Raw genomic sequence first — 13,788 nt, forward strand, 5'->3', positions numbered from 1 at the left:
GAGAACTTAATGTTTTATTTAAAAAAAGAGAAAGTACCTCACTGAGAGTAGATTATACAGCTTCAAGAAAAGGAGTACTTGTGGCACCTTAGAGACTAACCAATTTATTTGAGCATGAGCTTTCGTGAGCTACAGCTCACTTCATCGGATGCATCAGATGTAGCTCACGAAAGCTCATGCTCAAATAAATTGGTTAGTCTCTAAGGTGCCACAAGTACTCCTTTTCTTTTTGCAAAGACAGACTAACACGGCTGTTACTCTGAAACCTATACAGCTTCAGTTACATTTCTTAGACATGAAACTGGTTTCCCAAACTAGTGTAAATCAGCAGAACTTCATTACCTTCATTTTGCAATAGGCTAGGCCCATTTACAACAGTTGAGCATCTGGCCCAGTCTCTTTATATAGCTGTCATTAAAATTACTGTATAAATATTGCAAGACATATTTCCAAAGTTAATTTGAGTTTTCAAGCCTATATAGAAGTTTACCACTAGAACAGGGGTGGGCAAACTTTTTGGCCCGAGGGTCACATCGGGCTTGCGCAACTGTATGGTGGGCCAGGTAGGGAAGGCTGTGCCTCCCCAAACAGCTTGGCCCCCGCTCCCTATCCACCCCCTCCCACTTCCCACCCCCCTCAGAACCCCCAACCTGCTCCTTGATCCCTGACCGCGCTCTCCCAGGACCCCCTGCCCCTAACCTCCCCCTGGGACCCAACCCCTTATTCAACCCTCTGCTTGTCCCCCCCACCCTCTTCTTGTCCCTTGACTGCCATGACCCCCATCCACACCCCCGCCCCTAACCGCCCCCTAACCACCCCATCCAACTCCCCCTGCTCCCTGTTCCCTGACTGCCCCCCCCCCGCAGAACCTCCGCCCCATCCAACCGTCCCCTGCTCCCTGTCTCCTGACTGCCCTTCAGGACCCCCGGCCCCTTATCCAACCCCCCCGCTCCCTGCCCCATTACCATGCCGGAGCCAGCCACCCTGCCGCACTGCCCGACAGGAGTGGCAGGCGAGAGCGCTGCTGGCGTGGCTGCAGGGGAGGGGGAGCAGTGGGGGTGGGCCCGGGAAATAGCCTCCCTGGCCGGGAGCTCAGGGGCTGGGCAGGACGGTTCCATGGGCCGGATGTGGCTCGGGGGCCGTAGTTTGCCCACCTCTGTTCTAGAGGAATTCCCTTTGTGAAACAAGGTGTGTTGAACAACTTTAATACTAAAAATGCAGTATGCATATTTTGTCATCTGACACAAAAGTTTCCACCGTATCTAGTGTTTATGTTTGAGTACAAAACTTTATCATATTTTCTTAGATCACTCATTTTTCAGAGTTTGGATTACAGGGCATTTGAAAGACAGCTATTTGACCAAATTCATCCTTGCAAATTCTGCAAGTTTTTGAAAATTAGAAACTCTGAGATGGGGTAAAAACAGACAAACTGATGCTGCCACTTCTAGATAATTATCAAAGCACACAGATCACATTTCAGAAAGAAAAAAAATAACGGCATGAAAAATAAGTCTAAACATATTACCAGGATCCAATAAAGATAATCGAAAAGGTTTTTCTGACAAACTGTCACTTTTTCTTGCTTATTGTTCAATGCAGTAGTTTCCTAATTCACTTATTCCCACTCAGCTAAATGCCATATGTTCTCTAATAATCCCTCATATTTCACTCCTTGAAAATGTCATAAAGTAATGATAAAAATAAAGCAAACCCTTTTAGCATATTGGTATTTTTTGTCTGCACGGAGATTCATTAAAACGTAAGCTTCCAAAATATATTTAATGTTTACAAGCCAACTGTAAAAAGCTGATCATTGCAAAATGAGCGTTAGTAGGCATCTCAGAGGTGATCCTGTTCGTATTTATGTACTTAAAGATATTTCTTATTCTTTTCCACAAAATGTGTCTTCTCAGATCTGATCTGAGAAATAGCAATTGATACAGAAAAACATTTTAAGCTCAGTTATACAGATATAAACCTGGAATAGTTTCAATGAATTGAGTGGATTTAACTGAGATAAATAGTAAGAGTATAATTAAGATTAAAATGAGCAGGAGTGTCTTGAAAGAAGTTGAAACTTAACATCCTGCAGGACAGAAAGAGACACTCCATATATTATATAGCACTAAAATAATGTTATCAATTCTTTTATTAAAATTAATCCTTAATGTTTTCTCCCCTCTTTGTTTAAATATTAAAATGATAATACTAATGCCAACCACCATTTCAGAATTAAAACAGATCTGATTGTAAAAATATTGTTAATTTTTAAATAAATACTTATGAATATCAAAATAATGCAGTATCTACTTGCTAATAGTTCCTGTAGCTGCAGACGTCTAGGTAGCGATCATTCTGACCAAAGGTTTTTTCACGTAGTGCGTTCCTTTAAAAAAAAAAAAAGTAAATTTTAATTAGTTGTGTTTAAACAGGCCCCATGTGAGTATAACTAGGTCAGAATTTGTGCTGAAAAGAATACTGTGAAAGAAGTCCTAATAACAAATGTGTGATGCTGGGAAGCTTCCCGTCTGTTAGGTTATATGCACCACTGTTTCACTGAGGCTACTCAATCTAAACCAGCAAACTTGGGGGGAAGGGCAGGAAGGAGGGTTGGGAAGAAGATATTTTCGAAAAAAGATGGGAACACTGATGGCCAAATCTCAAGTCCAGTGCAAAATCGTTCAATTAACAATCCTTTTCTCACCCTTCTGTAAGGCCCACGATCTAGTGTGTTACCCTTGTCTCACCTATCCACTCCAAACTCCTGTGCCATGACAACTGAGAAAAGACAAGAGGGAATATTTAAAGTGCTCGGAATGTGTATAGAGTGAATTGGAATAGTGGCAGGAACAGTACTGCCAACCTCCAGAATCCAAAAAAATCATAAGCCTGGCTTAAAATATTATGAGAAAGGGAGGGGGAGAAGAGAGAGGGGGTGTAAAAAAAGTTTTCAGTTTTGAGAAAAAGGTTTTCTTCTTGTTTTCGTTTTCTCCCATTGGAAAAATATTAAGAAAATTTCAAAAAATAAACTTTCCACAAAAATACATGGTTTCATAAAAAAACATTAAAAATTACTTCATTCGAAAAAAGTTCTGAAAGAAAAAATTCAGCCCTCTTTAGTTATCATTTTGGCAGCTTCTCTGGTTTGGTAACATGCAACTACCTGAATTTCTGGCCATGCAAATTCCACATGTGGACAGAGAATTCCAGGAATTCTGACTTCTAAGTTTTACAAATAGAGCTGGTTTTAAATTTTCCAATGTAACATTTTGTAAGAAAATGCCATTTCATAGAAATTAACTTTCCAAGTTGATTTTAATTAAATTTCATTTAGAAAAAAAAATAAACAAGGCATTTTGATAAGGTTGAAATGTTCTGTTTCAATCTTAGAGAGACAAGGTGGGTGAGGTAATATCTTTTATTGGGCACCCACCATATCTCTCTAATATCCTGGGACCAACACAGCTACAACTGTACTGCATACAACTGTTTCAACCTTATCAGAAGGCAATGTTTTCATGTTTTGCTTTTGAAACAATTTTTCATTAAGAAATTTATTTGATATTACATTACAATAAAGAAAAAGTCAAAATCAAAATGAAGCCTTTCAAAATGGAGCATTCTGTCCGACCCAAAATGCATTATTTATGTACATTTTGTTTCACAGGAAATGAGAAATTGAGACTTTTTTTGGTTTTGGTCTGACTCAGTTGAAAACAAATGCTGAAATGTCAGTATCACCTGTGGAGCAGAAATTCCAGATTCCACCAGCTCTAGTCTCAAGGCAATAAAGTAATTCCTGCTACAAACAAGAAGGGCCACTGTCTGTTTAGGCTTCAAAATATACCTTCCTTAGATACAAGTGAATTACATACAACGTCCTCAGAGAATGCTATACCTAATATGAACATTATTGATGCATTTAACCCACAACGCATTCAGGGAGGGGAGAGAGGTGCATGGGGATGAGAAGGGACTGCCCAGCTGTAGGAAACCCTAGAGACATTCAACACGTCAGCCACTGGAATACTCAAAGAGCTAAAAAATACAGAACCAGCCAGGCAAAAGTAAACCAGTAATTAAATCCAGGATGCTGTTCATTTATTCTTCAGGATTCTTTAAACTAATATTTGACAATAGAACAATACATATGTAGCCAGTTATAATCACCCACACTTCAAGTCAGATACACACCCTGAAAATAAAATACACCTCAAGCAAATAAAATAAAATAAGTATAAGGATTAGGGTTTTTTGTTTGTTTTTGCTAGTATTTCAAGAATAAACTGGATAAGAAAAACAGCAACATTTAAAAGTCTTCTACAGATGCTGTCTCCTTTCTGGTACAGTACATTGTTGCTCACTAGTGAACTTCCAGGGAAAAATTACTCTTCAAAAGGCTTTTAAAGAATGTCTATACATATAGTAACATTATTTGAAAGCCTTTTGAAAAGCCAGTGTTGTTGCTCTTGGCTATCAATATTTAGGTGTTCTATGCCCCAGCCTGAATGACAAAATGGCAGCGTTTGATAATACTTTTATTAGCTTCCTTAAAAAAAAAAAAGTTAGTTAAAAAGAATGTTGCAAATTCAAGCACTTAAAAGTTAAGAAATACCAAAGAAAGCTTTAATTCTACCCCCTTGCGTCTCTACATTATGCTACAGTTTTTAATTACATGATCACATCAGTGGGGCCTGGGAGCATTCTGAGTGCAGTTGGAATACTCAGAAAATTAATTCTATGGAGCATGTACAAATGGTGATTTTCCTGCTGCATATAACTCACGCAAATCTGAACAAAATTTCACTGGGATAGCAAAAGGTACTACTTTGATGTTATAACTAGATCCTTGACACATTTCAACTTTACACAACACTCCTCCTCCCAGATCCTCTGAAGTGCTAGAATGGTTCAAAACTATGGTAGGAAATGTGTTTAAACACAAGTACAGTGATCTATTTTTCACCAGTTCCGTTCTCAGACACAGTTGCAACAGATCTGCTCAAACTTAAAATAACAATTTGAGACAGAGACGAAGCACTGAATAATTTCAGTGAAAGTTCACAACTAAAAATAGGTTAAAATGGAAAATATTAGACCCCCCTTAACTATAGGTGTCACTACTGCTTCTCCTATAAATTACCCTAAAATAGGTACTGGCAAGGAAATTCAGCAGTGTACCTGTAAAGTTTAGAATGCCAGCTCCAATTTGTGTGCTGCAGTAAAGTAGTTGTCTTTTGTTTACAACTTTAATTAAATTGTAATAAGGGAAAAGAGAGAAACATGAAATAAAAAAAAAGTGAGCATTGACAGATTTGGAGCAGTATCCATTGTAAGTACTGTGGTACAGTGTAACAAAATGTTAGTAGTATTTGAAGCATGTGTACCAGTAGTACCGTGTGTGTTCATATAAACATATAAGACAAAGAATCCCCCCACCCTCAAAAAAAAAAGCTCAAATACAGTCCATAACAGCATCCACCAGTGTACTGGGCAGTAATCCCTCCCCCGCCCCCAATTCAGCATGTGCCTACCCAGGAGTACTGGAAGTTCCCTAAACGAGAGGGGGCCACCGTTGCCAGAACGATGGTCCTGCCCCCACTCTGCCCTCCCCCAAACCATTCCTTCCCCCCTGCTCACTTCTCTCTGCCCCTGCTCACCCTTAAGGCAAGTAAAAACTGATGGCGCCATGGTCCCCTGGTACCCCCATTCCAGCACCCATGTGTCTAACGTTAAACACATGAGTAGTCCCACTGAGTTCTGTAATGCATGCTGAATCTGGACCTCTATTATTTTAGGAAGTTCCAAGCTTATGGAAAAATTAATTAAATTAACTGGCTTGGCAAAACATAACATGGAATATATTTCAAAAAAACAGTATCAGTGTTTCAATTAAATATTTTTATTCGGTTGGGAAGATTCAATACCTGGGAGGCGGTTAAGCACAGAAACGTAACTGTGGTTCTTTACACAATCATTTTCCTACCCCCCCCACCCAAAAAAACTGGGCCTGATTCTTCTCCTGCAGGTTTAACTCCAGGATAAACTGCCTGACTCCAGTGCAAGTGACAGAAGAATCAGGGCCGACGCCTGATACCGGTGATTTTATTTGTAGGATGTCATAGGCCACAATCCAAGTGCTCCCACTGAAGTGAGTGGAAGTAAAAGCAGGCCCCGTGTTTGTATATTAACAATAGGAATCCAGAAACTAAATTTAATACATTCTTATAGCATTTCATAATCCATGAGACACTTCACTTCCAGTAAGTGCTAAAAGCAGACGAGGATCATATTCTTTCAAAAATAAATAAAGAATGTTAATGATTAAATAATTAAATAAATAATAATTGCACGACTCATTGTTTCCCTCCACATAATGTACTGATTATTATGATGCAGCCACTCACCTATATGTAAAATCCCTGGCTTTTCCCTGTTTGTTAGGCTGTTTTAAGTTGCACACTATACAGATCAACTAGTCAGCTATTCTATGGAAGGCTCCATCTCTACTGATACATAAAAGTATTACAGTTAACATTTTCAGAAAGAAGAATGACTCTTTGTAAAGGTTAATTTTATTCTTATTTAAAAATAAGTAATATGTCTCAATTCATTTTAGCAATATGGAAATAAAGTTTATAATCTTATTTAATATGTAGAACATAATTTGCTATAGGCAATAAAATGAACAATCAACACTCAAAATAGAAGATTCAACAGGAGACAGAAAATGGCATATAATGTAACAATATAATGGTTTTCAGTAAGGAGCACAAGCTGATACTGCTAGCCAGATGTTTCTAGCAAATGACTACAAACAAAAGGAAAGCTAGTCCCAAAGTGGATGAAGCAGTTTTTGGTTTAAAACTCAGTTTTTGGGGGGGAAATGAAAGAACTATAGAAAAGTAAGAATCTTAGACAATCAATAGAAAAAAATAATATAACTGAAAACATGCCCTTTTCAGTTCCATAAATTTCAGACGATATTTTGTTACATATATCATTTAACCTCAGATTAAAATCTAAACAATCCTACTGCGTACACTAAATTGGGTAAAGAAAAATTGAATATTCCCTTAAAATCATCTGATTTCTTCTCCAAACCAAAAGCTAATGTATTTCAGCAGCACAAATTCTAACTAGAGCTCCCAAAGCCTGTGTATGTTGTGACAGGGCAAGGCCAGATGGCTATAGAAAAGTAGTGGGAGATAGATATATTAGCTCCAGGCTAAACAAATCCCTGGTACCAGGATAAGTGAAATGGCAGCTGCTCCAGGTCAATTAAGACACCTGGGGCCAATTAAGAACTTTCCAGAAGGCAGGGAGAATGCTAGGTTGATTGGGACACCTGAAGCCAATCAGGGGCTGGCTGAAACTAGTTAAAAGACTCTCAGCCAGTCAGGTGGGTGTGCATGTCAGGAGCTGTGGAAGGAAGTTGTGCTGTTGGAGAGGCTGAGTAGTACACACCATATCAGGCACAAGGAAGGAGGCCCTGAGGTAAGGGTGAAGTGGAGCTTAAGGAAGCGAGGGCTGCTGTGGGGGAAGTAGCCCAGGGAATTGTACATGTCATGTTTCTAAAAGGTCAGCTACCATAGCTGATACTATTAGGGTCCCTGGGCTGGAGCCCGGAGTAGAGGGTGGGCCCGGGCTCCCCGCCCCACACACAGACACCTTTGCCCCTTGATTAATCACTGAGACTGGGAGACAACAGAGACTGTGCAAGGAAGGATAACTTCTCCTCACCTACCTTGCTGGCTTATGATGAAAATGGCTCAGTACACTGTGACCCTTGTCTCTAGAGAAAGAAGGGTTACGTGGAGGGTCACAGTGAGCCTCTGAGGCTAGCGAAATCCACCAGGAAACGTGAGACCCATGGAGGCAAGGACAGAGCTTTGTCACAATGTAGAAACTAACAAATCCATACATTAAAAGCGTAATTATTGTGAACACTAAAAACAAAAGAAAGATCAAATAGAAATGGTCAAAATTTTTCAAATGAAGAATATTTCTGGTCAGAAAAAGGCCTATTTTAAAAAAAATTCACAAAACATTTTGAAATCTATTATTTTCTAAAGCTTCAAAAACAAACAACTTTTTGAAAGGTTTGCAACTTTTTAAAACCAGCAATAAAGCCAAGTCTCTTATCATCATATTTATTCTATCTTCCAGAACAATTACAGTTGAAAAGAATGAATTTTTAAAAGCCAAAAAATCTCAAAAGATGACACTAGTCCATATGTTCAAAACCGAAGGGCAGCTTCAGAAGACAGGCAGAGAGGGGCATAAGTTGAGTGTAACTTTTCTTTAATGCAGGACGAATACTGGGAAGATTTTTTTGATATGTTTACTTAGGAGGCGCAGCAGCTGATTTAGATGAATTGTGTAATGCTGATTTTTTCAGTCAGGGGCCTGTCTTGAAAAAACTTTACTTACTATGCTCATGGTCACTGGGATCCAACACCAGATCTACCATTCAGTATAGTATTTGCCACGTGCCTTCAGCTAAGGGAACACTTTCCAGATACACACTGCTCATACTTTAATTTCAAGGCACTCAGATACTGTGGCGAAATCGGTGGCAGCATAAGAACTTGAAAATCAAAAAACCAATAAAGAGACCCATGTTCACGGGTATATTTAAGCACTTATTAGTTCACAGTTTTGTTCCAGCAGACTCACACAAAGTAAGCTCCTCAGTTATTCTTCAACCAGAATGTATAACTGATATCTTCCTAACTGAGATCAAAGTTATGTAAAAAATGGTTACCTATCTTCTCATAACTGTTGCTCTTTGAGACGTGTTGCTCATGTCCATTCCAAGTAGGTATGTGTGTACCGAGTGCACAATCGTCGGAAGGTTTTTCCCCTAGAGGTACCTGTCGGGTCAGAAGTGGAGCCCCCTAGAGCCGCACTTTCATTGAGGTGTATGTATATAGGTACCTGCAGCCTCTTCAGTTCCTTCTTGCTGGAGTATTCCAACAGAGGGGCAAGCGGGTAGTCTTGATATGGACATGAGCAACACACCTCAAAAAACAGTTACGAGAAGGGAAATAACCATTTTTACTTCGATTGCTTGCTCATGACCATTTCAAATAGGTGATTCCCAAACATCTCCTAGAACAGGGGTGGGCAGACTTTTTGGCCCGGCATTGAAAAACTGTATGGAGGGCCAGGTAGGGAAGGCTGTGCCTCCCTAAACAGTCTGGTCCCCGCCCCCTCCCACTTCCTGCCCCCTGACTGCCCCTCACTCAGAACCCCCAACCCATCCAACCCCCCCTGCTCCTTGTCCCTTGCCTGTCCCCTCCCAGGATCCCCACCCCTAACCTGCCCTCCCAGGACCCCATCCAACCCCCCCATCCCCTGACTGCCCTGATCCATATCCACCCCCCCGCCCCTAACTGCCCCCTGGGACCACAACCCCTATACAACCCCCTGCTCCCTGACTGCCCCAACCTCTATCCACACTCCCACCCCCTGACAGCTCCCCCACAGGACTCCCACACCTATCCAATGTCCCCTGCTCCCTGTCCCCTGGCTGCCCCCTGGAACCTCCTGCTCCTTATCCAAACTCCCCCCGCCCCCTTACCTTGATGCTCAGAGCGGCAAGCGCTCGCAGCCCCACTGCCCAGCTGGACCCAGTCACTCCACCCGTGCTGCCCGGCAGGAGCGGCAGGCCAGAGTGTTGGCAGTGTAGCGCACTGAGGTTGCGGTGGAGGGGAGACAGCAGGGGAGGGACCGGGGGCTAGCCTCCCCAGCCAGGAGCTCAGATGTAGCCCACGGATGTAGTTCACCCACGTCTGTCCTAGAAGGAGGGGTCGGAGTTCAGTGGGTCACCAACTGCAGCACCGCTCTACCAAATGCTGCATCTAGTCTGTCCTGTGCGTAATGGCATAGTGTGATGTAAATGTATGAATCGACGCCCATGTGTCTGCCCTGCAGATGTCTTGGATGGGGACTTGTGCCAGGAATGCCGCTGAGGACACCTGTGCCCTTGTGAAGGGTGCCATCAGCACGGAGGCAGGTATCTCGCCTCATCTGCAGGCACCGCCCCCTGCAGCTCCCCTTGGCTGGGAATGGGGAACCGCAGCCAATGGGAGCTTTTGGGGAGGTACCCACAGGCAAGGGCAGTGTGCGGAGCCCTCTGCCCCTACCTCCCCCAGGGGCCATAGGGACGTGGTGCCAGCTGCTTCTGGGAGCGGCACAGGGCCAGGGCAGGCAGGGAGCCTGCCTTAGCCCTGTTGCCACCCCAGACCTGCTCCAGGTAAGCGGTGCCGGGCCAGAGCCCGAACCCCGAACCCCTCCTGCACCCCACACTGCAACCCCCTGTCTTGAGCCCCCTGCTGCACCCCGCACCCCTCCTTCACCCCAAACCGCTGCCCCAGCCCTACATTCATGGCCCTGCATACTATTTCCCCACCCAGATGTGGCCCTCGGGCCAAAACATTTGCCCACCCCTGGTCTACCTAGTTCTTTGAAGAAGCAACCAACCATGAGGTTAGCCAAAACTGACCGGCTGGCTGAACTGGGATGGAAAGCCAACATGGCGGCCAAGTGTATCTTTACTGACAACACCAACAGGCCTTGCTGTTTCAGGTGTAGTAAGTAGATGGAGGGAACTGATGTCTGCAAAGGCTGAGTGTCATTTTGTAGTGACCAAATCAAGAATCTCTTCCACTTGCCAAATAAGTGGCTCTAGTGGATGGTTTCCTGCTGCCAAGGAGAACTTCCCTAAGAGAGTCTAACTATGAGAGCTCCAAAGGGTTTAGCCACAGAGTTTCCATGCTGTGAGGTGGAGAGACTCCAGATTGGGATGCTGGAGGTGGCCATGGTCCTGAGTGATCAAGTCTGGGACCAGGGGCAGGGTTATAGGCATGTCCACCAACAGATCTAGAAGCGTGGTGAGCCAGTGTTGACATGGCCACGCTGGTGCTATCAAGATCATTGATGCTCTGTCTCTTCTGACCTTCAGCAGGAACTTGTGAACAAGCAGGAAGGGTGGGAATGCATACAGCAGGTGGTATACAGCAGAAAGGCATCTGCAAACAAGAACGGGCAGTGATTCAGAAAGGAACAGAACTGCTGACACTTCCTGTTGTGCCGTGTTGTAAACAAGTCTATCTGGGGAAATCCCCAACTTTGGAAGATGTTGATCACAACATCATTTTTACAGATCTTTTCTGATAAGTAGTACACTGATCACATTTACAGTTTTTCCATTTTGAAAGATTCTACTCGTTTGAAAATTATTCTCTGCATTAAAATTGAGAACGTTGGTGGGGAAAAAATAATACTAGTTAAATCAACAGAAAAGTTAATATTACACCCATTGTATCTTAGTCAGATTTTTAGAAGCTGGCTTCCATTTTTACTCCACAAATTATGGGCAGAAGTCACTGTTGGTACAATTTTTAACCTACCGTTATTGACAGGCTCAATTTAGGACATCCAGAGAGCTAAGTCCTAACTGTGGGTCTAATCATAGATCTAGGCACCTAAATCAACTAAATTGTTGGCACAAATAATTACATCTACAATTATTTACCCCTGAAAACATGACAGCCGAGCTTAGGCCATCAGTGAGGAGTTCCCAGTTAGAAAAAATAGACATGGTAAATGGAGGAAATGACTGCAAATATTATCAAAAGTTTATTATCTTGTGACTCAGGATGACAAAGGGACCAGTCAGCTGGAACTAGTAAAAGAGATTCCATCATAAGAATTAAAACTCATGTATGGAGTAAACCATGGGAGTTATCCAAAGAGATTTTTATTAATATCATACTTCAGATAATGCACCAAATTCTGCTTTCAGTTATACTCATGCAACATCAGTAATGGGCTTGAACAACAAACCAAATGTAAATTGTATGGGACTTCACAAGCTCTTCTACACCATTTTGAATCTGACACATTTGCCAAGTGATTGTCAAACACGATTGTTAAGCACGGGATGCATTCCAAGCTTCCACCGTAACTTCAGACCAGTCTTTGCCTTCAGTTGTGTTTGAGAATGGAACAAGATACACCACTTCACAATTTAGGAATTATGTTAATGTTTATTTAAATTGACATATTAGCACTAGTCAGGTGTCCAGAAGTTTTATAAGTCTCTGTCAAGATGTAATAGGTTACAGACTTGAAATGTGTACAAAGTTAATATAAAATATAGAACATTATTATTTAATAAAGGTGAACTACAAAAAGATGACTTTTGACTATGAGCATATCAAAGTGGCTCTACATCAGGGGTGGGCAAACATTTTGGCCTGAGAACCAAATCTGGGTATGGAAATTGTTTGGCGGGCCACAAATGCTCATGAAATTGGGGGTTCAGAGGGTGGGAGGGGGTTGGGGCTGGGGCAGGCTCCAGGCAGCGCTTACCTCAAGCAGCTCCCAGAAGCAGCGGCATGTCCCCCCTCTGGCTCCTACGTGGAGGCGCGGCCAGGCAGTGTGCGGAGCCCCCTGGCTGCCCCTACATGTAAGAGGGGGAGGGGGGACATGCTGCTGCTTCCAGGAGCTACACGGAGCCTGGAGCACCAGAGCGGGGTAAGCCCCAGACCCCGCTCCCTGGCAGGAGCTCAAGGGCTGGATTAAAACGGCTGGAGGACCAGATGCGGCCACGAGCCATAGTTTGTCCTCCCCTGCTCTACATTCTCAAAAGCTCATGAAAATAAATGTATAGGACAATTACCTTATACAAATACAGACCCCTGCCCCAGCCAGCTAGTGTTCCCCTGGAATTGGGAAAGATCCTTATGGATTATTGTTTTCCATTCTACAGAGAGAGCATACAGAAAAGAATAATCACCTTTAATGTTGAAGTACCCTAAATGACTGGAATATATGTATTGCAACTATCAAATGTGTTAATGTTCCATATTAGTTCCCTGTTTTTTGCCTCAGCAAATGCCTGAGATGTGGGGAGCATCTTGTCAAGAAACTTGAACACTCTTCAAAGAACTATTGCATAAAAAAAGTTGTACATAGCAAACTCGAACTTACCTAAATATTGAGGAAGGGAAGAAAGGATGCCACACACCAGTCATCTCTGATCATTATCACTTATGTTGGGGACTTTGGCTACCCCTTTTCTCTCCTTTTTTCTGTTGTGCTAGGAACTGGGAAAGAGTCTTAAATGAGGCCAATACTAGGAATTGGTGACTCTGCTGTAATTGTTTTGCATTCTTCCATTTTGCAAGTGGTGTTTCAATGACAATACTTCAGTAGCCTGTGTAATCAGTTACATGTCCAACCAATGAAGAGCAACAGTTAACATGCTTCCCACCTTCCACGTTTTCCATTTGAAACTCAACAGTGAAATGTTATCAGTGTATGGTTGTGGCTCTTACTGAAATGAAATTGAGCTGCTCACCTGCTTCACCCCAATAATTCATTTTCAAAAGCTGTATACTTCCAAAGGGAATACATTTTTTTTCACCATACGGGTGCTCATATTGATAAAAACCATGTGTCACTAGAAGATTAACAGTGATGCATTGGTTACATATGTCAAATGGTGTCTGCTGTCAAGCCCTCTCATGGAGTGTTAATGATCCTTTATGGAACCATTTATGTGGAGACTAATGGAGTTATCTATATTATTTTTATGAATATTGTAAGTGCCTCAGTATACCTGCTCAATTTTGTACTGCTACCTACCTAGACTTAAAGGGTTAAATCAGAGTTGAGCTGTGGTCTGACCATATGTGGGAATTAAAGACAATGACTTTAGCAAAGCACAATCACCATTTTCCAAACAATACATGTGTGAATTCCTTTTAAGCT

The 13,788-nt window shown here is 42.3% G+C and overlaps 1 protein-coding gene across 1 annotated transcript in view; it reads right to left on the minus strand.

Annotated features, from left to right (window-relative positions):
- Positions 1-13,788, minus strand: part of LRRC7 (leucine rich repeat containing 7) — a 379,972-nt gene that overhangs the window by 283,198 nt on the left and 82,986 nt on the right. The window contains exon 2 of the mRNA XM_084637479.1: positions 2,314-2,389. Within this exon, the coding sequence (XP_084493605.1) occupies position 2,314 (1 nt within the window). The 5' untranslated portion in view covers positions 2,315-2,389. The remainder of the gene's footprint in view (positions 1-2,313; positions 2,390-13,788) is intronic.

This window comes from Lepidochelys olivacea (genome assembly GCF_965140295.1).
Source record: "Lepidochelys olivacea isolate rLepOli2 genome assembly, chromosome: 8".
Taxonomy (NCBI): domain Eukaryota; kingdom Metazoa; phylum Chordata; order Testudines; family Cheloniidae; genus Lepidochelys; species Lepidochelys olivacea.